The sequence below is a fragment of the Leucoraja erinacea genome, chromosome 9 (assembly GCF_028641065.1).
Source record: "Leucoraja erinacea ecotype New England chromosome 9, Leri_hhj_1, whole genome shotgun sequence".
NCBI lineage: Eukaryota > Metazoa > Chordata > Chondrichthyes > Rajiformes > Rajidae > Leucoraja > Leucoraja erinaceus.
Window position 1 is genome coordinate 66,550,524 of NC_073385.1, and position 27,323 is coordinate 66,577,846.

General features: G+C 41.3%; 1 protein-coding gene across 2 annotated transcripts in view; it reads right to left on the bottom strand.

Moving 5' to 3' along the window:
- The window catches only part of sos2 (son of sevenless homolog 2 (Drosophila)), a 91,591-nt gene that overhangs the window by 47,734 nt on the left and 16,534 nt on the right, over positions 1–27,323 (bottom strand). For both annotated transcript variants that reach the window (XM_055641098.1, XM_055641097.1), the window contains exons 2-5: positions 12,729–12,854; positions 9,507–9,638; positions 6,783–6,947; positions 4,623–4,826 (exon numbers count right to left, since the gene is read on the bottom strand). In XM_055641098.1, coding sequence (XP_055497073.1) covers positions 4,623–4,826; positions 6,783–6,947; positions 9,507–9,638; positions 12,729–12,854 — 627 coding nt within the window. The remainder of the gene's footprint in view (positions 1–4,622; positions 4,827–6,782; positions 6,948–9,506; positions 9,639–12,728; positions 12,855–27,323) is intronic.

Below are 27,323 nucleotides of genomic sequence, written 5' to 3' on the forward strand. Positions count from 1 at the left end.
AAATCAGAGCATTGAGTATAGCAGTTGGGATGTAATGTTAAAATTGTACACGGCATTGGTGAGGCCAATTCTGGAGTATGGTGTACAATTTTGGTCGCCAAATTATGGGAAAGATGTCAACAAAATAGAGAGAGTACTGAGATTTACTAGAATGTTGCCTAGGTATCAGCACCTAAGTTACAGAGAAAGGTTGAACAAGATAGGTCATTATTCTTTGGAGCACAGAAGGTTAAGAGGGGACTTGATAGAGGTCTTTAAAATGATGAGAGGGATAGACAGAGTTGATGTGGATAAGCTTTTTTCATTGAGAGTAGGGAAGATTCAAACAAGAGGACATGATTTGAGAATTAAGGGACAAAAGTTTAGGGGTAGCATGATGGGGAACTTCTTTACTCAGAGAGTGATAACTGTGTGGAATGAGCTTCCAGTGGAAGTGGTGGAGGGATGTTCGATTTTATCATTTAAAAATAAATTGGATAGGTATATGGACGGGAAAGGAATGGTCTGTGTGCAGGTAGATGAGACTAGGTGAGAGTAAGTGTTCGGCACGGACTAGAAGGGCCGAGATGGCCTGTTTCCGTGCTGTAATTGTTATATGGTTATAAAAGGACAAAGTGCTGGAGGAACTCAGCAGGTCAGGCAGCACCTCTGGAAAACAGGAGTAGGTGACGTCAGCATGGATGGAAATCCCGGGGGGTGGGGACGACGACACGTTTCCCCCCCCCCCCCCCCAATGTTTTGAGAGGTGGGGGACAATCCCCCCCCCCCCCGTTTATTAACATTTATAAAAATCTATTAAAATTTCAGTTTTCCGCGAGACAGTGGGGGTGTCACTTTTAAGCGCTTGTTAAATGTCTCTATTAACATTGTATTAACACGATGTGTCACCAATTGTGTTTTGACCTTCAAGTATTACTGAAGGTATTCACGGAGAATTTCTTAAAGCTGTCCGATGCGGGTACAATTACCATTTGATCTAATTGGATGTATTGGTGGATAGGAAAGATTTAAACGAGTATCGGATTTAAACAGGTCAGGTCATTCCTGGCTGGCTTGCAGGGAAGTCCCACATTCAGGTCACTCACGTTATTTAGTATGTTTTACCCATCTCTCTCCCTCTCTCTCTCCCCTCCAAGGTTAGTTCTTCTGTTTGCCTTTATTTGCTCCAGTTTTATTTGTTTAAGTGTTATTTATCACATTGTAGCATGTGAAAGATTCAAGTGGTATCAGACGCTTTCTAAGGGCTGAATCTGCTCGTTCGCGGGGCTTTTCAATGCCCGGCTCGACTTAAAATCAAACTGCTGCATTGAGGCGATCGAGGTTCCCGATGTTGAAGACCCCACCGGGCAATTTTAAGCCGCGCTGGGCGATGCAAGGCCCCACAATCGGGCCGATTCACGCCCCACGATTCGGGGAGGACAAAGGTGCTGTTGCTGGAGTTCGGAGTCGGTCACCAACCAGGTCAGCTCCCGAAGGTAGACAAAAGTGCTGGAGAAACTCAGCGGGTGAGGCAGCATCTATGGAGCGAAGGAATAGGTGACGTTTCGGGTCAACACCCTTCCTCAGATCTGGTCTGAGGAAGGGTCTGAAGAAGGGTCTCGACCGGAAACGTCACCTATTCCTTTGCTCCATAGATGCTGTCTCACCCGCTGAGTTTCTCCAGCATTTTTGTCTACCTTTGATTTTTCCAGCATCTGCAGTTCCTTCTTAAACAGGTCAGCTCCCGATATTATCGTCCACAGGGCCCACGGCTGAAGCCTCCAAAGCCTCGCATGTGTGTGCGCATGCGCGGGGCCCACCAAGGAATTGTGTCTCCCCCATGTTTTGATCGCGATTTCCGCCCCTGGACGTCGGGACCCATCTTCAGACTGATTCAGTCTGCGGAGTTACTCCAGCACTTTGTCTCGTTTCACCTTAAAACTAGGCACTGATTGCGCTGGACTGCACCAGTTGACATGACTGCTTAGACTTTAGAGTTTAGACTTTGGATATGCAGTGTGGACACAGGCCCTTCAGCTCACCGAGTCCACACCGATCAGCAATCCCCCTACGCTGGCACTATCCAACACACTAGAGACAATTTAACAATTTTTACCAAAGCCAATTAACCTACAAACCTGTACGTCTTTGCTGTTGCGGTTCACATTGTAGCTCTGGCCGTTAGCTCTTTCCTCGGCCGCTACCAATGACAGGACATGCTTGGTCACTGTGGGGCTCCTTCCCCTCTCCTAGCTCCTTTCCTGTCGGCCGCTGCTTTGTTTGGTCCCCGCTTCCCAGGTGGAGTGTGACGGTGACTCGAGGGGAGCAGGAGGAGGTGGCGGCAGTGGGAGAGGCGGAGTGGACGTAGCGACGGAGGAGGAGGTGGAAGTGGCGGAGTGGACAGAGCAACGGGAGGAGTAGGAGGCGGCTGCGGTGGAGGGGCTGGAAGAAGCCAAGTGGACAAAACCACAGGAAACGGTGTAAAGTTGGACCACAGCCATCAAATCAACTGGGCAAAATGAAATAAATATAAATAAGGATGATGATTTGGAGCAATGCTTTAAACAAATCCAGAAGGCAGAGGAAACAGTAGCTGAAAGTTTATGCCAGGCAGATGTGTTGAGGAATTGCTGCAGACAAGGAACTATTAGGACACGTTGGTGTGATTCCAGTGGGAAAAAAAGATGAGACCCTGATAGCTTATATCCTAGAATGCTAAAGAAGATCTTAATGATTTGGTTGAGGGAATTGAATGCAACGTCTCCAAGTTTGCGGACGACACTAAGCTGGGGGGGGGGCAGTGTTAGCTGTGAGGAGGATGCTAGGAGGCTGCAAGGTGACTTGGATAGGTTGGGTGAGTGGGCTAATGCATGCCAGATGCAGTATAATGTGGATAAATGTGAGGTTATCCATTTTGGTGGCAAAAACAGGAAAGTAGACTATTATCTGAATGGTGGCCGATTAGGAAAAGAGGAGTTGCAACGAGACCTGGGTGTCATGGTACACCAGTCATTGAAAGTAGGCATGCAGGTGCAGCAGGCAGTGAAGAAAGCGAATGGTATGTGGGCATTCATAGCAAAAGGATTCTTAAGCAAAGCAAGAATTTCATTGTCCTATACAGGGACACATGACAATAAACTCACTTGAACTTGATTTGAGTATAGGAGCAGGGAGGTTCTACTGCAGTTGTACAGGGTCCTGGTGAGACCACACCTGGAGTATTGCGTACAGTTTTGGTCTCCAAATCTGAGGAAGGACATTATTGCCATAGAGGGAGTGCAGAGAAGGTTCACCAGACTGATTCCTGGGATGTCAGGACTTTCATACGAGGAATGACTGGATAGACTTGGCTTATACTCGCTAGAATTTAGGAGATTGAGGGGGGATCTTATAGAAACTTACAAAATTCTTAAGGGGTTGGACAGGCTAGATGCAGGAAGATCGTTCCCGATGTTGGGGAAGTCCAGGACAAGGGGTCACAGCTTAAGAATAGAGGGGAAATCCTTTAGGACCGAGATGAGAAAAACATTTTTCACACAGAGAGTGGTGAATCTCTGGAACTCTCTGCCACAGAAGGTAGTTGAGGCCAGTTCATTGGCTACATTTAAGAGGGAGTTAGATGTGGCCCTTGTGGCTAAAGGGATCAGGGGGTATGGAGAGAAGGCAGGTACGGGATACTGAGTTGGATAATCAGCCATGATCATATTGAATGGCGGTGCAGGCTCGAAGTGCCGAATGGCCTACTCTTGCACCTATATTTCTATGTTTCTATGTAAGAGGGAATAGCAAAGATGATGATCATAATACATCCAAGATTATTGTCGAATAACTAAGGCAATATAAATGTTAACATCTCTGTTCAGGAAGGAAGAAGGGATAATCTAAGTATCTATTGACATAGCATTCAATGCCGCAATGTATGAGTCTATGGATGCTACAGCGAGAATAAAAGGCAAAAAAAAAAAAAAACACATTTCTTTTGAAACTGCTTCATAATATTAGAGATTATGTCAAGCAAATGAAATAACGAGAGTTTTGGACATGGATTTTCAAACACTACTTGATAACACAATTGGTAAAATTAATGCAGAAAATGTGATTGAAACATTAAAGGAGAAAGAATACAGTCGACCACTGACTGGCAAAATAAAACAAGAGCAGACCTTCAGATACATACATGTCTTCAAAAAGGCATGGGGAAAATCTGTTGAATATATTGGTCTTCAAGATGAAGCATAGGAAGGTAGAGAATTAATCTCAACCCTATACACTGCTGTGTTAATACAAATTGCAATACAAAGAATACAGGCTTTAATTGGGAGAAGAAACATGGAAAGCTTTGAGGAAATCTACTGGAGGTAACCAAACTAGAGAGGTGTAAGTCTCGAGCTACTGCCTTACAGTGACAGACATCCGGTTTTGATCCTGACTATGGATGCTGTCTCCACAGAGTTTCCATGTTCTCCCTGTGACAGCGTAGGTTTTCTCTAGGTCCTCCAGCTTCCTCCCTTATTCCAGACGTGCAGGTTTGAAGATTAATTGGCTTCTGTAAATTGTCCCTAGTGTGCAGGATAGAACTAGTGATCAGCTTGGATAGGAAAGGCTCAGAGCTCTATCACTCTATCAACAAATTAACAACTTACACGAGCAGTAAACAGCTTGCTGTTGGATGCAAAAGGCTCTCTGAAGACCTTTATAATCAGGTTCAATTCACGAAGATACTGCCTCTCCTCTGCAATTTCAGCTTTCACCAAGTCATAGTAATTCTGTTCGTTGGTCACATTTGACCCATCATCTCCCAATGAACACAGACCAATATCATCCTGGTCAAACATGTCCATGAGGACCTGAAAAGAAAATCAAGAAAATCGTCAAACTGAGCGGTATATTTACTGTAATAAAAACATTTTTTATTAATTTACAATTATTTTATTTTTTTTTTTACCAAAATATAAAATTCTACCAAAATAATTTAATCTAAATTATCTCTACACCAATCACTAAAATTCTTAAATAACGAGAGAATTACAGGCATGTTAAAAAAACTACACAAAGGCAGCCTCTCCACCAAAAGACAGAATGGGAGCAAATATAATTGTGATTCTACTAAACATAACCTATAAACATTAGTTCAGAAATCTTTAGAGTTGTAGTGTCAAATACAGTCAACATTAATCTTGCTTGCACTGAGAATGCCAAGTTAATCTGGATAAGTTTAGAAATTAAATATAAAATGATGAGGCATAGATAGTATATAAAATTATGAGAGGCATAGACACTATATTAAAATTATGAGAGGCATAGACACTATATTAAAATTATGAGAGGCATAAATAGGGTAAGACTGTCGGAACCTTTTTCCTGGGATGGAAAAATCAAATACTAGAGTAGCTCTAAGGTGAGAGGGGCAAGGTTTAAAGGAGAATGTGGGGCAACTTTTTGCAACCAAGTTGCGTGGAATGCAAAAATGTTGCAAAGATGAATATCATCATTTCTATAATTTTAACCACCAACTTTGGCAGCGCATTCCACGCAACTTGGTTGGTGGTTGAAGCAGATACGATAGTGGCATTTAAGGGGCTCTTGGGCAGGCACATGGACTAAGCAGGGAATGGATGGAAATGGATTATGTGCAGGTAGATAAGAGATGATCTTGACATGACTGCCTGACCTGCTGAATTACTCCATCACTTTGCATATTTTTTCTTCACATACCTAAGGAAGCTTTTTTGTTTTACTGTCCTTTATATTTTTTCTTCACATACCTAAGTTTTACCTTCATACTTCAACTTTTCTCAACTTTTCTCTCTGTATTGCCTTTTTAGTTACCTTCTGATGCTCTTTAAAAGTTTCTCAATCCTTTGGCTTCCCGCTCATCTTTGCTATGTTATACGTCTTTTATTTTATTTTTATACTGTCCTTGACTTCCCTTGTCAGCCACAGCCTCTTACCCCCCTTAGAATCTATCTTCCTCTTAAGAATGAAATGATCCTGCATCTTCTGAATTAGTCCCAGAAATACCTGCCATTGCTGTTCCACCGTCATCCCTGCTAGGGTACCTTTCCAGCGCAGAAGCAGGCACTTCGGCCCACCGAGTCAGCAGTGACCAGCGATTCCTGCACATTAACACCATCATCATCGGCGGTCACTCGAAACGAGTATGACTGTCCTCTCCTCCCAATAGGGCCGTCTACTTGTGGGTCTGCAGATGTCCGCCGATCCGCGATCCACACACCTTGGTGCAACGTGGGCAGTGGAGACTGGCGGTGGTTGGTAGTCGTCGAGCCCCTTTCTCTCTCTCCTTACGGTGCTGTAGCTGTGTCTCTGCGACACGGCGTAGTTCCATTTTGTGACGTGCAGCTCCAGAAGTGCAACACACACTAGGGACAATTTACATTTATACCAAGCCAATTAACCTACAAACCTGTACGTCTTTGGAGTGTGGGAGGAAACCGAAGATCTCGGAGAAAACCCAGGTGGTCACGGGGAGAACGTACAAACTCCGTACAGACAGCACCTGTAGTCGGGATCAAACCGGGTGTGCGGCACTGTGAGCCGCCTTACCGCTGCCCCACTGTGCCGCCCATTTCTTTCAGAAATTTTGTGTGAGGGTTATATCTAATTTGTTTTTGTGTCTCTCTGAGCAGGTAAGCTTTTCATTGCAACTGTATTTCACCGTACATGTGCATATGACAATAAATCAACTTGAATATAGATAAAACAATATATGCCGTTTATCGTCAATGCTACTAAATTATTAAAATGCTTTATAGCTTTAACGTGCTCAGTGAATCAATGCTCACCTTATCGGCACACATTGACACTTTAATATCTTGCTGCGAAATTTCATAATGTCGAATATTTCCAACATAGTTTCCAGCAAGTTTTAGAATGTCAGCAGAAATGTACTCCAGCACAGCCACTATGTAGAGGGAAATCTGATAATCTGCCTTATAGCCCAACACATCCTGTAAACAAAAACAAAATGCGGTAGAGATTTTAAGCGTGAAAATAGAAACTGTAGGTAACATTGATATATCAAACAATACCTGTCAAGATAGAAAGTGTTAATGGTTCATGTCAACGGCGACCCTTGGGAATGAATTTTCCAGCTACAGGGTAGCTGCTGTCTCATCATTTCCCATTGCTATGCTATGCTCACCCAGTTTCTTCTGAATTCCTCACTATAGACTGCACTCTCGTTCCTGCTCTCCTGATCTGTCTTGGCCTATCTCCATGTGGTTTGTGTCATAAAGTCATAAGTGATCGGAGCAGAATTAGGCCATTCGGCCCATTAAGTCTACTCCACCATTCAATCATGGCTGATCCACCTCTCCCTCCTAACCCCATTCTCCTGCCTTCTCCCCATAACCTCTGACACCCGTACTAATCAAGAATCTATCTATCTCGGCCTTAAAGATATCAGTGATTTGACCTGCACTGCCTTCTGTGGCAATGAATTCCACAGATTCACCACCCTCCCTCCTCGTCTCCTTCCTAAAGGAACGTCCTTTAATTCTGAGGTTGTGACCTCTAGTCCTAGACTTTCCCACTAGCGGAAACATCCTCTCCGCATATAAAATTATAAAAGGACTGGACAAGCTAGATGCAGGAAAATGTTCCCAATGTTGGGCCAGTCCAGAACCAGGGGCCACAGTCTTAGAATAAAGGGGAGGTAATTTAAGACTGAGGTGAGAAAAAACGTTTTCACCCAGAGAGTTGTGAATTTGTGGAATTCCCTGCCACAGAGAGCAGTGGAGGCCAAATCACTGGATGGATTTAAGAGAGAGTTAGATATAGCTCATGGGGTTGGTGGAATCAAGGGATATGGGGAGAAGGCAGGCACAGGTTATTGATTGGGGACGATCAGCCATGATCACAATGAATGGCGGTGCTGGCTCGAAGGGCCAAATGGCCTCCTCCTGCACCTATTTTCTATGTTTATTCGATCCAGGTCTTTTACTGCTCAGTATGTTTAAATGAGGCCCCATCCTCATTCTTCTAAACTCCAGCGAGTACAGGCCTAGTGTCGTCAAACACTCGTGTCTTGTACCTCACTTGCACCACCAGCTCTGTGTTGTAAACAGTAAACCACCCTTGCCCCAGATCTTGGACACAACACTTTAACCGTGTTTCTCTGCACTGCTGCTGCTTGACTGGAAGAGTATTTGCAGCATCCACTCACTTTCACCACTGACTGAGCAGCCGGTTTCCGATCGGCACCCCCACTCACCACCTGTCACTGGGCTGCATTGTGCCCCGGCTACGGCACGCATTATAGCCACTAGGCTGGGTAGGTGATGATGGAGATGATCATGATATTTTCTGAAGACATGAAAGGTCACCTATTCTTTCCACAGATGCTGCCTGTCCCGCTGAGTTACTCCAGCATTTTGTGCTTACCTACTGATGGTGATACTTTATTGCCACTTGTACCGAGCCAAGTGCAGCGAAATTCTTTGTTCTTGCATACAAAGTACATTAAAGAGTCGTCACAAAGGCGCCGACAAAGTCACAAAACAAAACTCATCCCTTCTTTGTCCTCCCCACCGGGTCCCCCTTAGTTTTCAGCAGCTGCCCATGCCAGGCGGGGTCGGCATGGACGAGTTTAACCAAAGCGCCTGTTTCCATGCTGTATGACCTGTATGAATCTATGAAATGTGACCACAGGATGACAGAGGAAACCAGAGTCTCCACAACCAATGTCAGGTAAACTATTCCCTTGCTAGGGTGCAATACAATTAATGTGCAAAGAACGACAAATAATAACACCGATTACTTGCACGCAGCCACGGAAAAGATCTTCGCAGTAAATCCGAAAATAAAATGATAAACAAGCAACAGATTCCCAGTCCACTGCCCACCATTACGGAGCTCAGAGAATCCTGCCGTCTCCTCAAACAAACTTATTTTGCCTCTTATTCAGGTGGGATGCCATGCATATTGTACATTATATACACAACTGTATATTGCATTAAAGGCTCAACATTTTGCTTGTCAGCAATGCATTAGTGCATGCCATTACAGGTCAGGGTTAAATTCTAAGATAGCCACTATGTATCTATTTATACGTTCTATTTGTTATTCTAATTTCTATTTATACCGCTGCTATCACCCTGATAGCACAGAATGTAAAGAACACAAAACACTTCAAGTAAACCTACAGGCAGGAGGACCAGGTAATGCTTGCAGACTCAGCCTACAGTATCATGCCACATTATCATAGTCATGGAACCAAGTAGCTCAGAAACAGGCCCTTCGGACCACCATGGTGATGCCAAACATCAAGGGAATTGTGTTGCCATGGAAGATTATGGTCATAATTAAATTCTATCCATTTGTAATCATTTGCCTTCTAGGCAGCTAAAAAATTTCAGATTGTAAAATTAATTAGTGTTGAACAAAAATGAATACGTACTTTGACCCAAAAATATTCCTAGCCACAATTATTTGATAGCTAAAGAATTTGAGAGTAATTCAAATTGTATGGCTTATTTCATTCTAATTACATCAAAACGAACATGTACCTTCAATAAAGGATGTATTTTGTCCACTGGTAAAAGAAGAGGATTTCTCCGTCTACGTTTTTCAATAGCGGACTGTGCATCAGCAATAGCCCACTTGTCGATTGGATGTGGGAAAGTCTTCTGGACACGCTCCTGAGGGAATGATAACAATACATTTTTTATACATCTTGAATAGATAACTTGAAGAATGCCAGATTAAATATCACAGGTTGTATCATCCACCATCAAAATTTAAATAACACTTTTAATGCCATAAATCCCAAGATTAAAGTCGTAAATCCTAAGATTAATGCAGTAAACCCCAAGATTAATGCAGCAAATCCCAAGATTTTCCAATTGAAAAAAATTGGAATTCTCCATCCACATACTCCATCCACAGCTGGAACACTCAACTGAGATTCATTTCAGAGTCAGTTCTCAAGAGGACAAATGAATTCTAATGTTAAATGGATGGCAATGAATGTTGACCTTCAGTACAACAGTTTAAAGTAACAAATGAAATTCCAGTGAAATGTCTGCGTAACTCATCAAAGCAAGACTGCCTGTAAATTCTGTCACAGCGGACACTCTCTCAGTCTGCTGAAGTGTCTCGGCCCGAAACATCAGCCATTCTTTCTATTCAGAGCTGCTGCCTGTCCCGTGGAGTTACCCCAGTATTTGGTGCCTATAGTAGGGACTGACATCTCTCTACCTCATGACAAGACTTTGATGGCTGCTACTTGCCGGTATAGTTCTCCACACATGGGGTTGGGATACAGGACAGCCTGGAAAGACCAAATACGAAGCTGACTAATTCACTTGGCCAGAAAATGTCCACGCTGGGCGTGGCACTGTGAGGACCACGTTATTCCATCTGCGCCTCAAGACTCAAGTGAGTCTACGCATCAAGTTCTCATGCGATGATCCAGAAGGACCAGTGTGAGGGGAATAGCAACAATCCATGTGCAACTGATAGAAAAATCGCAAAACCGGCAAGTGCATCTCATGCCTTGTAACCACAGCTGAGTAATCAGAATGATGCAAAAAGATCCAGATGTGGACATTATTGTGTCGAACTCTAGGAAGAAAATGACTTTTAATTGCATCACATTGAAAAATGATTTCCACAACTGATTTTCAAAGCAGATGGCTCCCCACTAACAAGCTGCCTTTCCATTGATTCAGATCAACCACTGACACAAAACTGGCCTAGTCATTATGCTAACGATTCAGGTACTATTTACAAATAAAATAATTAATTCTGTGGTCAAATATTTCAAGGTTGTTTTAAGACCGACGGAAAATGATCAGAAGAGTGACTTGAACCAAAATTCTTACTTGGTCAAAAGTTCTCCAATAAACAGAATTTACAAAATATGTCCACCTCCACCAACCAAGTAAATGCAAAATTCAAGATTTGGAAGTGCTTTTTTTTGTCATTTACTTCGTAGGCTGATTAAAATTTCCTTGGATAATATAACTTTTTAATGATAAATAAGTTTCTATAAACGAGGAGGGAATTACAAAATCAGTCACAGCCACCATAACACTAAAAGCCCTGTCTCACGGTGCGAGTTGACCCACGAGTGACCCCGAGTGAAAGACTCGTGGTTGTGTACGAGATTCCAAGTTTATGATCAAGAGTTTAACCGAGTTCCCACGGGTATGACTAAGTTTGCTTGTCATTTCTGCGATGTTCCAAGTTCGTCGCCCGAGTAGTTGTATTGTATTGTATTCAAATTTATTGTCATTGTCTCAATTAGAGACAACGAAATGAATTTTTCTTACAGGCAGTATCATAAAAAATAAATAAATAATAGATAATAAAACATATTAAAAATTGAATTGAATTGAATTAAATAAAAGAAAAGCACAAACACAGAAAGTCCACGACACAACACAACACAGTGGCACCAAGGTGAGGAAGGCACCATAGTCCAGCCAGCCTCCCCTCCGATCCAAGTTCCCAAATTCCTCTCCCGAGTTACTCTTGAGCCAACGTCTACCGATGACGTGTTGCAAAATCATCACATGGTAAAAATGACTTTTTTATTTTTTCATTTTAGTGTAAGTAATTTCATTGCGTCTGTCTTTTCTTGAAAAAGTGGTTATCATGCATCGGCTTATCTGATGGTAGATGTCAAAACTAGCCATTGAGTGCTTTGCATTGTCTCTTTTATTGCCTGAATTTAGGCTTGTGCTCCATTTCTCAGCTGAATGAGGAGAGTATATATTGGAAATACTTATTTGTGCTTCATTTGTTGATTTGCATGTTTGAGAAGCCCTTTTTCAGACCACTGTTGTGTGCTGTGGTGCTCCTTTTCTCAATATGTGCAAAAAAAGCGTTTTTTATATTGAACAAGATGAATAAAGACTTTGTTTCACATTCACCGTGCTGTTTGTCTTATTTTCTGATCTACTGAGAGGGGACAATTTTTAACATTTAAAAAGCACAGCATACGAGGCACCTGAGTCCTTAACTCTCACAAATGATTGTGAGAATCAAGATTTGAATATATTGTGCCACTTCCTCAATTTTGTGTTGTATGATGAAAGGAATATTAAATTCAAGTCATGAGACTTTGCAGTGATATTAAAATGAAGACTTCCAGACATCAATTTGATCTTGATAACAAATAACTCACTTTTATTGTCCCACGAGTTAACACGGTAGACTCACTAAGTTTAACTCACGGGCCACCAAGTTCTTACAACGAGTTTAAATGTTTCAAGTTTGACTCATGGAAAACTTTAAACATGTTTGAAATTTTTCAAGAGTTATCAAGTTTCACGGGTACCTGCCGTTAGCGCCACGAGTCGCTAAGTTGCGTCCACGAGTTCCGACGTTTCCGCTAGGTTAATTGTACGTGATTACCACGAGTTAAATTTGTTTTAAACTCGGGGTCACTCGTGGGTCAACTCGTACCATGAGACGGGGGTTTAAGGAGAGGACTCCATTTTACAGTGGCAATCATATTGTTACAGATCCAGGATTAAACATGGCCATTTTGGTCTTGCCACAAATTAGAAAATTATTGGCCTCTTTTTAGCCCTCCATGAAATTCCAGACTTTCTGTACAACATATCCGATTACTCATTTGTCATAAACCAGTTTTCCCGTTATTTAATTCACGTATTAAACTAATTTATCCTCAATGCACGCCAAATGAAAGTGGCGCTGAACACAAACAATCTTGCAATTTGGTTTTGTTCTGTGAAAGAATAGGACATGGTCACGCTTACCCCAACATCTTGAACAGTCCGTGGCTGTGCAACACACAGCATGTTTAATAACTGAAGTATCAACTCTTCGATGTAATAGAGGGCATCTTCTTTAGCTGACAGAGTTGGATGCACCTGTCTCTGGACCTGCAACATGAAGCAAAATTACAAATAGCTTAAATTAGTAAATCAATTATAAATATCTTATCCAACAAGTAAAAGATAACCATTTAAAATATTAAAACCTCTCCCAATGGCCCTAAAAACCATTAGTACGAGGAGAGAACCAAAGTTTCTGCCCTTATCTTCCTCATCCCCACTCAACAAATTAATGATCACTCACTGTTGTGGGTAGTCAACAAGTCGGACACTTGGTGAAACTCTACTCTCTGCGAACCATATTATATTTCCACACAAATGTTAAGTGGAAGAAAGTAACATATTGGAGGTAGTACTCCATGCCACATGAGGCCTGAATAACATGCATTGATTGGAAAGAGCTTGTAGGAAGGCTGGGAAATAGAAAAATCCTTCATTTCAAAAAAGAAACCTTGTAAAATCAGAAACATCTACATCGACTCGTCCTCCGACTGTGACAATAAAACACAAGGTCAAGATCTGGAAGCAATGAAGCCTCATGATTTGAAGAATCTTAGAAGCAACAGTCCTTTTGGCCCATGGTGTCCATGCCAACCTTGATGCTTGACCTTAGAGTGCAGATAACTCTAAGCCAAAATAAATCAATCTGAATATTCCTCAGAGCCAGTAGATCTACTCCCCAATGAAGAACAAATCTGAGGTGTTCAATTTGTTTGATCCCAAACTGAACAGATAATCTAGGTATGACCTTCACAAAACCATGAGGGAAGGCCAGGGGACAATCAGGCTCGAGCCATACAGATTTATAAATATCATTAGGTTAGCGTGGCAAGATTTCAATCCGCCAATGTGATGGATTTATGCACAAGCGTAGGAATGAATAACACGTCTTAAATGAGGGTTTGTTAACACACAACAAAGGAGAACAGTTCATCCACACCCACCATTTGGACAACGACTGCAAACATAGTTGTTCATAAGCATATGGATTTAAATATGAACAGCAGCCAACTAACTAATGCTGTCGATTTGTCAGCTATCTAACTGATCCTGTCATGTTATTCCTCCCACCCTTTGATTTTAACTGAGAATTAGTGTTGAAACATCACACTGTGGCAAATACCACTTTAAGCACTAATTGTCAGCATGTATTCATATTGCAAAGATAATATTTAAGTGCTATGACTTTGAGGCACATAAACAATTTTCAGTTAGTCTATTTGTTTTAGCCACTTCACAAATTATAATTTGATAAGCAATGACTAATTCACCGAACAGTTGTACATACACTAATGAAAAGCTGGCTATAGAAGCATTATAGAAAGAAAAAAACATTTTGGTGAGTCAATTTAGGCATCATTTGCCCCAGGTACAGGCCAGACATTACACTTGGTTGGTGCTTTCATGGTTCATGATCGGGTTTCATGGTTAGCAGTTAAATAGATGTCTGATGCCACTGATAAAGCTTCTCAACGGAGTTACAATCCCAGTGTTCTCACAATGCAGAAGATGCTGAAATCAGAGGGCTCTCAGAACGGGAGAGAACAACGAGACATGTGTAGAAAATTACACTGAAGTCACTGGGTGGTGAAAAGCCAAGAAACTCAGGGAAGGCCGATAGAGAATAGGTTTAAGAGTGAATATCTCACCAGAACAAGGGAAAAGAGAAGGAGTAGGTCACATAACCTCTTTGCCCATTGAATATCATGGCTGAGTTGCTCCAGGGTTCCTCATCTTAACTGTACCAGTTCCTCAATCTTTGAAACATTTAGCTAAATATCTCCAGTGATCCAGTCTCCACAACCCTCCAGGGTGGGGAATTCCAGAGATTCACCACGTTCTGCAAGAAGAAATTCCTACACCCCTCATTTTTAAACGAATGTCACTTTTCCTGGCAACAAATCCGAGAGTTAACTTTAGATATACTAATGCTGTATGAACATTTTGTCAAGAGTTCACCAGCAGCATAGCTAAGACCTCTCCGTAACTGTGCCTTTTCTTAGGAGAGCTTGTTGCCTCATGACAAGGGGCCTGTTGGCGTCCCTTGATGGGGCAGACGTTGCCACTCACACTGCCAAAAAACACAAACGTGGCCACACACTTGTTTCACTCTTGGAACCTCCAGGGGAAAATAATGTTGATTATAACAACACTTCTTTTAAATGCCTCTGATACTGCATGTTAGGCTTTATAAAAGTGAAGCATGCAGTCACATCAACCCACCAGTACATGGCATATACATTTAAATTGATTGTAACAACCTCTTCCATGACTTGGAGAAAGAGAAGCAATTTCCATCTTCCCTTAATTCCCTCTACAATCACCAGGACACCAGAGGAAACCATGGATAGATAGCCAGCAGTATTTCACAATCCAACAGAAATGCACATTCCATCACTCAGTGATCACAAAAACATCTTAACAGAAGGGAAAACCAAGAGCGCCAGTCCAGCGTTGTATTCCTTGCAGAATTAAAATATTCAAAGTGACAGCCAAAAATATGCAGGTTTAGAGCCAAAAACAAACATTCAACAGAGAACTCAAACATTCAACAGAGAAAAGAGAACGTAGAATAATACAGCCCAGGAACAGGCGCTTTGGCCCACAAAGTCTGTGCTGAACATGATGGCAAGATGAAGTAATCTCCCCCACCTGCAGGAGATCCATATACCTTCATTCCCTACATACCCATGTGTCTATCCAAAGCCTCTTAAATGCCACTATCCTATCTACCTCCACCATCATACCCAGCCGTGCATTCCTAGCCCCCATTACTCCCTGTGTAAGAAAAAAAAAATGCCCCACACATCTCCTTTCAAATTTGCCCGTTATCTTAAAATGATGTGCTGTAGTATTTGACAATTCCCCCTGGGGGAAAAAGATTCCATCTGTCTATGCCTCTCATCATTTTATCTTCTTTTAACAGGTCTCCTCTCAATCTCCACGTTCCAGAGAAAACTATCCAAGTTTGTCCAACCTCTCCTGATAGCTAATACCCTCTAATCCAGGCAGTATTCTAGTGAAAATGTAGAAACAAAGAACTGCAGATGCTGGTTGATACATAAAAGGACCCAAAGTGCTAGAGTAACTCAGCGGATCAGGCAGCATCTCTGGAGAGCAAGTTGCATTCCTAGTAACCTTCTTCTCTACCCTCTCCGAAGCCTCCAGATAAATTATTTCAACAAATCAAAGAGAATTCTGTCATTAGAGAAGAGGCAAATGGATAGAGAAAATGTAGTTATCAAAGTGTAAGAGAACTCAAGAAAAGGTTCATGCCAGGTACTAAAGAAAACGTGAATGTATATTAGACAAGGAAGCAACAATCAGTAATAAAAAATGAGTAGAATAAGAGGATTAGGGAAGTCATAGGCAGCCAGGCCCAAAAATGGGTTCTCAAAAAGGGTCAGTCATTTATGCTCACTATTGACATCAACTAATTGAGACACAAGCCTACTGGGTGAGGAGTAGAAATGTCCATATGTGTAAAAATAGGATATGATTAATACTTTACAAAAGAAACAGCAAAAGTATTGACAGCATGGGGAAGTGAGCCATTAAGAGGCAGATTGAATTTAATGTCAGGAACTGTGAGGTCATGGAATGTCAAAAATAATCATACTCCAAATGGAAGCAGATCAAGCTCTGTTGAAGCAAAATCTGTTGCTGGATTTGGCACAATAAATACAATACAACTCTTGGGTTCTGCTGTTATTCCTCTGTTGTTTTTGCATGTGTATGTGAACATAGAGTACTTTGTAGTCAGTAAACTGCACTGTGGGCCCGGACTCCTCATGGAGTGGGCACTCCAGCTGAGTTCCCAACATCTTAATTGCAAACTTGCTGTGTCTAAGGAGGTCCACAGGGACATCATTCCACCAACTTTAATGGGAATCATTGAGTACATTAGCTGCAAGTCAGAGTGTATTAACTTATAAAGACTTCCCAAAAACTTATTTGTTTTAGAATAGTCTTACTTCCTTCCATTAAAACAAAATCCAACGGTTTCTTAATTTGGACCAAAATGTATAGAAGTGTTTAAGCATTTTAGGTTCCTCAACATATTTTCTTAGAACCTTTTGGGATTAGTTTATTTAAAAAAAAAAGAAACATTCGGGAATAAATGTACAAAGGCACCTTAGATTACAAATAACCGGACGTGAAACTGGACCTGACACATATTCTCCTACACATTTTTAAAGCATTTTTCAAGCTACTAACAGTAATAATATTGTTTTGTGGCATTTATTTATGACTGGATGAGGTACATATTCCATTCATTATGGTAATGCGTAAGGGTGTTGATTATTCAATGAAATGAAATTATAGCAAGTGTACATAGAGTGATACGATATGGGTAGCTGTAGAAACTGACTGAGTGAGAAACGTTTCAAGGACAGCTCCCAGGAAGTAACCCCTTGCATAACATGGCATTGCCAGTATTCAATATTGAAGATTCAGACGGTTCTGTTGTGTGCTTGCAGGAAATAACTGCAATTTTTTTCCTGATTTTCTGGGCAGAGTTGGTGCAGCCATCCCATGGGAAATTTGTTTTATACTCGCTGGCCTTTACAATTTCAGATCCCTTTGTACCATGAACACTCCCACAACTTGTCTATCACTTAACTACCTGTTAATTGCTTGCTGCCACCACACTTGGGAAGGCAAACAGTACTTTAGCCGAACCCTTTCACAATAATGGCCAGAGAAAAGATATCTCAGTCTGAAAAAGGGTTTCGGCCCGAAACGTTGCCTATTTCCTTCGCTCCATAGATGCTGCTGCACCCGCTGAGTTTCTCCAGCACTTTTGTCTACCTCTTATTACAATGAAATGAGAATGTACCTGGAATCAAAGACAGAGTGGAACTCCTGGAATACTCTATATAGGTCTGGTCATTCTACTTAAAGAATACACTTTCCGTATAGAAAGTGCAACAAATGTTCACCGGATTGACTCTTTGGAGGTGGATTGAGGGGAGATGATCAAACTGGGCCAAATACCACTGTAGTTTAGAAAAAAGACAAATCAGAAGCACACAATGTTTGGGGCTTGACAAGGTAAATTACACTTTCCTTGGCTGTGTGACTAGAACAAGGTGTTACAATCCAAAATAATGGATCAGCTACTCAGGGCAAAGAGGAAAAGAAATGTCTGCACATGAGAGATGTGGAGGCTCGGTCACCGAGTATATACAGGAAATAGATAATTAGATTTGTAGATATCAAGGTGAATTGGAAGTATTGTGGTGCTGAGGTTCAGCCAGGATCTTACTGAAGGAGCTAGAAGGCACATGGGGCTGAGTAACCTCACTCTGCAACAGTTCATTATCTTCTGTTCACCCAAGTTCTCTCTGTTCCACCTCTACATGCAGAATTCACAGGCCAAGTGGAACCCTAAAATGCTGCTAAAGAGGTATGCGCTGATCCCACACTGAACTCCCAAGGTCAGCACTGACCTCCAGTACTATATCAGATGTTTCTCACTCAACTTGTTACTGTATGTCCTGTTGTTACTTCCGAACGGAGCACCAAGGCAAATTCCTTGTATGTGTACATACTTTGCCAATAAACCTATTCATTCATTCATCATTCATTCAATGCTGCTATTTTTGTGTAGGAAGTGCAGATGCTGGTTTTGACTGAAGATGAACACAAAATGCTGCAGTAACTCAGCGGTGTAGTGGCAGCATCTCTGGAGAGTGGAAATGGGAGAAGTTTTGGAAGAAGGGTCTCAACCCGAAACGTTACCCATTCCTTCTCTCCACTGAGGCTGGCTGTCCTGCTGAGTTACTCCAGCATTTGTGTAAACCAGCATCTGCAGTTCCTTACTACACAAATGTCCAGTGGAAACAGGAATTCATTGAATAAAGCGGAAACAGGAATTAATTAAATAAAGACTGAAGCATCAAGATAAAAAAATAGAAAATAGGTGTAGGGGTAGGCCATTCGGCCCTTCGAGCCTGCACTGCCATTCAATATGATCATGGCTGATCATCCAACTCAGTATCCTGTACCTGCCTTCTCTCCATACATCCTGATCCCTTTAGCCACAAGGGCCACATCTAATTCCCTCTTAAATATAGCCAATGAACTGGCCTCAAATATATTCTGTGGCAGAGGATCAAGGATGATCAAAGTCAAAAACAAAGCTTTATTTTGGTTACAGACACAAAAGTTGTTTTACGCCCATGGCAATCTTTGCTATAAAAGGATCCATGAGGAAGATGACAATGAACGCCAAACAAATTTACCGAGAGGCTAGAATGGCGGGAGAAAATAATAACAGCAACAGCAGTAGCACAAAAAAACAGAGCATACTCGGTTATGTAACGTTTAGGAAAGGACAAGTAATACAAAGTGATGAGAGTGGCCCAATGCACGAAAATAACAAACTAAAGAAACGCCCAAAAATTGTGAGCAGCTTCATGAAACTGATATTTCTAAATATGAAAATGACATTTTAAGCAGAACAAGCGAATGATAAGACTTTTGAACACAAAGATGAATAATGAATGAATGAAATTGAAATGGGATGTAGATTCCAAATTCATAAATAAGTTAGAAAACCTATTTGCTTCAAGATTTCATCCTTCTCTAAAGTCACCAAGGGTAACACAAATCAGGCAAAGCTAGGTAATGGTAGGAAAGGAACCCATGATGCTAGAAATTAGATCAGACCACTCTTGTTTTACAAGGATAACAGTTCATTGAAGTTCTTCAGATTCAGCACTGAGGACAAGGGATAGATACGTATTCTGTCAATCGGCAGCTATTGCTCAAAGTTTCTAATCATACAAGCTGGATAATACATATTTGAAAGAAGCAATCTTAAATGGATTATTGTAACAATCCACATGTGTCTGAATGTCACATATTTGCATTTTTGCTTCAAAATGTTAAGCAAGGAGAAATAAAAATCTAAATCCATTGGAAGAATCTTCAGGGAAGATATATCAGACCAATGCAAGGATGTGCGATCGACAACAAAGAGGCAACTGGAAGCGACATCAGTTACAGACATTAAACGTATCCACAAGAAAATCTTTCCCACACTTGCACCAACTTTTTTTCTCATAACTGTCTGGCAGTCAGTCATGGGGCTTTTCACCGAGGCTGCAATGTCTCCCTGGTGACCAGGGTATTCAGTGTACTGTGACGAGACACTCCTTGCCAAACCAGCATTTGACTGTTTTGGTTGATTGAGCAGAGCGTTCTATTTTCATTGCTGAGTGCTGTGTCACAATGATAATCAAAAGAGGCAATTTTCTTCACACGTGTAGATATTCATCTGGAGTTTATATGGCTGAATCGGAACATTTTTTTAAATGATATAAACCCAGGAATTGTGGAGGTTTGAGGGAACTAGGAGTCTACACAAATAAACAAAATAATTTAAAAAAGGCCCAATCAATTTAAAAAAAAAGAAAAAGCCTCATAAAATTGTGCATTATTACCGGTGGGTAAAACCTACAATAAAAAATATCTCCCAACATCCTTAGGAAATACTATTTAAAACAGATCTGGAGTCATATGCAAAGATCAGCACATAGCATCTGAAACAAAAACTGCCTCAAAACGACAGCTAATATCAAAGACACACACCACCCTGGTCATGCTCACTTCTCACCGTTATCATCAGGAATAAAGTACGGGAGCCTGAGCACTGTGACCGACAGGTTGGAAAACAGCTTCTTCAGAATGGCCTAATTCTACTCCTATAACTTGTGAACTTGTGATATTTAAATGCCTTACTTACCTTTCAGATTTAAGGAGGGAATTCCAAAATAGACCACAATGATTGAAGCTGAATGCAAGCTACCAACGGAGAGGAAAAGGTTTACTGCAATTGATCAATAAAGAATGGGATCAAGAGGGACCAATGGCTGAAGCAAGCTGGCTATAAAAAACTAGAAAATAAGATTTGTCTTGAGGCCAGTAGCTGAATGTCCACTGATAAAATTGTGGCACAGTGGCGCAGAGGTAGAGCTGCTGCCTTACAGCGCCAGAGAACCGGGTTTGATTATGACTACAGGTATTGTCTGTACGGAGTTTGGACCATGTAGGTTTTCCCCGGGTGCACCGGATTCCTCCCACATTCCAAAAACATGTAGGTTATGTTGCTTCTGTACACTGTCCCTAGGGTGTAAGATAGAGCTAATGTGTACAGGTTATCATTGGTTGGCATGGACTCGATGGGCTGAAATGCCTGTTTCAAGGCTGTATCTCCAAACTAAGATGCTTCTGGTCCTCCCACTTATCAAGATGGTGCAGAGTGTTATGGAGGGAGTTGTGACAAGATAAGACTAGAGGGCCAACACTATGATTTACACAATACCTGTCCCTTGTTGCACCAGTTTCGGTATCGCTTACTAAGCCAATCTCGCACTCCTATTAAATGAAATGGGTTTAAGCAGTACACCAGACTAATATCAGTGAGATCTAATCCAGAAATATATAACTGATGAAAATATTCTCCTCTGATAATTGTAAGTGAATTTATTCACTCAACAATCCTTTTCAGGTTCAAGCATTTAAATAGGCTATTAATTTAATTCATACTAATTGTTACCCAACTCCAAGATCTATGAATATTTGAAGTGGCAAACAGGAGAACCAGTGTACCACCCACCGGGACGAAAGAGCTGAGATATATTGTTAGCAGAGATTGGACGGAGTTTTGTCCAAAACTGCCAACATTTGACCTCATTGGAAATTCTTGGTGCTGATGATTGACGCTAGCTTTCACTTATGAAATAAATATTTTTCATCCATTATGTGCACAAAAATCTGCCAGAAAGAAGAAAAACATATTTATGTAGCATTGTTCGTGTTCTCAAGTTTCACACCCAATTAATTGTGTTTGAAAGGAGTCACTGTTGCAAAGTAGGGGAAGTCCAGCTACTTGGTTTATGGTGCATTCATTCAAACCACAACAAAATGTATGATTAGATCAGTTGTTCTTGTTATGTCGGTTTAGCCTTCTATACTAGTAAACTAACCGAGCTGCTGTATCGTTCACACCCATGAGAGCACAGAAAAGACTCCATCTGAAGAAGGCTTCTTCAGGGTGTGCGGGACTACCACAGGAGTCCATGCCTTCCTCAACCTCATTGCCTGCTTTCCTGCAGCTCAGACATATCATAAAACCATATAACCATATTACAGCACGGAAACAGGCCATCTCGGCCCTTCTAGTCCGTGCCGAACACTTACTCTCACCTAGTCCCATCTACCTGCACTCAGACCATAACCCTCCATTCCTTTCCCGTCCATATACCTATCCAATTTTTTTTTAAATGATAAAATCTAATTTTATCCTCCATCACTTCGACTGGAAGCTCATTCCACACAGCTACCACTCTCTGAGTAAAGAAGTTCCCCCTCATATTACCCCTAAACGTCTGTCCCTTAATTCTCAAATCATGTCCTCTTGTTTGAATCTTCCCTATTCTCAATGGAAAAAGCTTATCCACGTCAACTCTGTCTATCCCTCTCATCATTTTAAAGACCTCTATCAAGTCCCCCCTTAACCTTCTGCGCTCCAAAGAATAAAGACCTAACTTGTTCAACCTTTCACTGTAACTTAGGTGCTGAAACCCAGGCAACATTCTAGTAAATCTCCTCAGTACTCTCTCTATTTTGTTGACATCTTTCCTATAATTTGGCGACCAAAATTGTACACCATACTATAGAATTGGCCTCACCAATGCCTTGTACAATTTTAACATTACATCCCAACTTCTATACTCAATGCTCTGATTTATAAAGGCCAGCACACCAAAAGCTTTCTTTACCACCCTATCTACATGAGATTCCACCTTCAGGGAACTATGCAGTTATTCCTAGATCCCTCTGTTCAACTACATTCCTCAATTCGCTACCATTTACCATGTACGTCCTATTTTGATTTGTCCTGCCAAGATGTAGCACCTCACACATAACCTCCATCTGCAATAAACTCCATCTGCTATCTTTCAGCCCACTTTTCCAAATGGCCTAAATCTCTCTGTAGACTTTGAAAATCTACTTCATTATCCACAACATCACCTATCTTAGTATCATCTGCATACTTACTAATCCAATTTACCACACTATCATCCAGATCATTGATGTATATGACAAGCAACAGTGGACCCAACACAGATCCCCGAGGCACCCCACTAGTCACCGGCCTCGTACCTGACAAACAGCCATCCACCATTACTCTCTGGCATCTCCCATACAGCCACTGTTGAATCCATCTTGCTACTCCACCACTAATACCCAACAATTGAACCTTCTTAACCAACCTTCCATGTGCAACCTTGTCAAAGGCCTTACTGAAGTCCATATAGACAACATCCACCGCTTTACCCTCATCAATTTCCCTAGTAACCTCTTCAAAAAATTCAAGAAGATTAGTCAACCATGACCTTCCAGGCACAAATCCATGTTGACTGTTCCTAATCAGACCCTGTTTATCCAGATGCTTATATATATTATCTCTATGTATCCTTTCCATTAATTTGCCCACCACTGACAGGTCTCTAATTGCTAGGTTTACTCTTAGAATCCTTTATAAACAATAATAATTATTATTAAACAATGGAACAACATGCGCAGTACGCCAATCCTCCAGCACAATTCCCGTTTCTAATGAATATCGTTCTGTAAGTACATTTAGTGGATCCAGTGGCTGCCATAAGCTTCCTTGATAAACCAAATATGAAAGCACTTCCTGCCTCATTACCAGAATGACAGCATTCATTGTGAAATAGCTGAAATCTCTGAAAGGATCTACAACCCTAGTGACAAAATATCATTCTTCCTGCCTCTGGGGTGGGATACCCTTCCTGTGAACGTATGGAGACAGAATATTCCTTCACCTAATGTCCATCGCATCCTAAAGATTACTCAAGTTGCTTCAAAGCCAAATAATTACTTGTCAACTGCAGTTTTCAAGAAGAAACTGTGAGCATAGTGAACATCGAGCAAATACATAAAATCCATCCAAAGCAGATAATCCTGCCTAGACCTTGAAAATCGTTACGAATGTATTAGCTATAAATTCAGCTGCAGCCACACAACAAGCACAAAGTGCCCTCCATAATGTTTGGGACAAAGACCCATCATTATTTATTTGCCTCTGTACTCTACAATTTGAGATTTAAAATAGAGAAAATCACATGTGGTTAAAGTGCATATTGTCAGATTTTAATAAAGGCCATTTTTATACATTTTGGTTTCACCATGTAGAAATTACAGCAGTGTTTATACATTGTCCCCCCCATTTCAGGGCACCATAATGTTTGGGACACAGCAATGTCATGTAAATGAAAGTAGTCATGTTTAGTATTTTGTTGCATATCCTTTGCATGCAATGACTGCTTGAAGTCTGTGATTCATGGACATCACCAGTTGCTGGGTGTCTTCTCTGGTGATGCTCTGCCAGGCCTGTATTGCAGTCATCTTTAGCTTATGCTTGTTTTGGGGGCTAGTCCCCTTCAGTTTTCTCTTCAGCGTATAAAAGCATATACATGCTCAATTGGATTCAGATCCGGTGATTGACTTGGCCACTCAAGAATTGGCCATTTTTTAGCTTTGAAAAACTCCTTTGTTGCTTTAGCAGTATGTTTGCGATCATTGCCTTGCTGTAGAATGAACCGCCGGTCAATGAGTTTTGAGGGTACACAAAAATGCTGGAGAAACTCAGCGGGTGCAGCAGCATCTATGGAGCGAAGGAAATAGGCAACATTTCGGGCCGAAACCATTCTGGTTTCGTTTTGAGGTATTTGTTTGAACTTGAGCAGATAGGATGTGTCTATACACTTCAGAATTCATTTTGCTACAACATGCCCAGGCCATAACACCCCCACCACCGTGTTTCACAGATGAGGTGGTATGCTTTGGATCTTGGGTAGTTCCTTCTCTCCTCCATACTTTGCTCTTGCCATCATTCTGATATAAGTTAATCTTCGTCTCATCTGTCCACAAGACCTTTTTCCAGAACTGTGGTTGCTCTTTTAAGTACTTCTTGGCAAACTGTAACCTGGCCACCCTATTTTTGCGGCTAACCAGTGGTTTGCATCTCGCAGCGTAGCCTCTGTATTTCTGTTCATGAAGTCTTCTGCGGACAGTGGACATTGACAAATCCACACCTGACTCCTGAAGTGTTTCTGATCTGTCGGACAGGTGTTTGGGGATTTTTCTTTATTTTCTTTATTATAGAGAAAATTCTTCTGTCATCAGCTGTGGAGGTTTTCCTTGGCCTGCCAGTCCCTTTGCGATTAGTAAGCTCACCAGTGCTCTCTTTCTTCTAAACAGTTGATTTTGGTAAGCCCAAGGCTTGGCTGATATCTTTAACAGTTTTTATTCTTGTTTCTCAGTCTCATAATGGCTTATTTGACCTTCATTTGCACAACTTTGGTCCTCGTGTTGGTAAACAGCAATAAAAGTTTCCAAAGGTGATGGAAAGACTAGGTGGTGCTGAGAGCTCTCTTATATCTGCATTAAGGTAGTAATTAAACACACCTGAGCAATTACAAACGCCTGTGAAGTCATGTGTCCCAAATATCATGGTGCCCTGAAATGTGGGGACTATGTATAAACACAGCTGTAATTTCTACATGGCGAAACCAAAATGTATAAAATGGCCTTTAATAAAATTTGACAATGTGCACTTTAACTACATGTGATTTTTTTCTATTACAAATCTCAAATTGTGGAGTACAGAGGCAAATAAATAAATGATGGGTCTTTGTCCCAAACATTATGGAGGGCACTGTATCAAATGGACACACAAGAAACTGCACTTGTTGATTTACAAAACAAAACACACAAAGTGTTGAAGTAACTCAGCGGATGGGTACAGGACATTTCTACAAACTGCATATCAAAATGAATAATATTCTTATTTTATAAACTCAATAATTCCAGACCCCTTCAAGTGTCGCAATTCATTGTTAGTCATTAACAATGACAATCGATGTGGCCAATCTAAAGGGAGGCGGGAGGAAACAAAATCAAGTGACATGTATTATGACATCAGTCATCTTCAAGAGAATTATTTCCAAGACATTGTGCTCACCAATTCCATTCAAAATGCGATAATTTATTGGTGTGGAGCACATCAGTTAACTAGTTAACCACAAGGCTCAAAATGTTTTTCCAATGCCACAGAGCAGCTACTCACTTTTAAAAAAATGAACTGCAGTTCACACTTGGTGAAATGTGCCCTTCAGTACAGAGAATGTGGTTGCCGTGAGATTCACAGAGACTACTTCCACTCTCACACAGGGGAAAGCGGCATGCCGACTACCTTTTTGTTGAAGAAGGATCTCGACCCGAAACATCACCTATTCCTTTTCTCCAGAGATACTGCGTGATCCGCTGAGTTACTCCAGGCTTTAGTATCTATCATCGGTTTAAACCAACATCTGTAGTTCCTTCCTATGTACCTTTTTTTTTTAATATGTATTTTGGAAACATTCTAACTACATTACCTCAATGCAGGGAAATTTGAACTGTCCTTGGGTTTAACAGCAAGTTGATATTCAACAAACAAAGCTAATTTAATTTTTTATTGTCATTTCAATGGAAATCAGTTTCCCGTCCAGAAAACTATTTGCATATCAAGTCTAATTTACCAGTTCACCAAACAATCTCAGCAAGTGTCACAGACAAAATGTAACAGCTAAATTAATCCCAAATAACCAAATCCAATAGGATCATTAAAATAACACACCCCTTACAGTATCACCAGCGCCACAGTTACACAGGTCAACATTCTCCGGAACTGCGCACATTATTAAAGGCCTACAGGCAGCTCCGATTCCCAACGCCCTGACAAGGTTGGGTGTTCCTGGTTAAGAACTACTGCCAGAGCATGTCAAAAGTGGCACACCTATTGCAAATTAAACAAATGCAGCATTTTTGCAACTGTTAAAGAAAAGTAATTTTAGATTGAGCCCAGGAAGTAGCTTCTGAACAAACTCAGAACTCGGGGCCCATGTTAGCTTAAGGTTTTATGACTCCTGAACATGACTGAATAAAGAGTGGTCTTGCTGGGTAGTAAGACCAGTCACAAATTTTAGATGTTATCAAAATTCAACTGAACCTTTTGGAACGGTATGAGCATAAAGCAAGATGTAGGAATGTGTTTGTTATCGGAAAGTACCCAGACCGCCTCTGGGGGACCTGGGGCTGGATCTTGAGAACAAATGCTGAGCATCTGTCTTTATCTTTCTCCCAATATGCACCCATCATTTTGCTCTGTGCCCCCCCCCCCCCCCCCCCCCCCCCACATTGATGCTGCCCCAGGGATTGCATAAAAGCTGCTTCATCTGTCACCTTCAGTTTCAGAGAACGAATACTGGGCTGACACATATTCTTCTGTCCGCACCCCGGGGCTTGAGACTGAGCCCTGGGGCTGCAGATATTTCCAGCTTTTAAGCTTTTATGCAGGAAGGAACTGCAGATTCTGGTTTACCCCAAAGATACTCAAATACTGGAGTAACTCAGCGGGACAGGCAGCATTTCTGG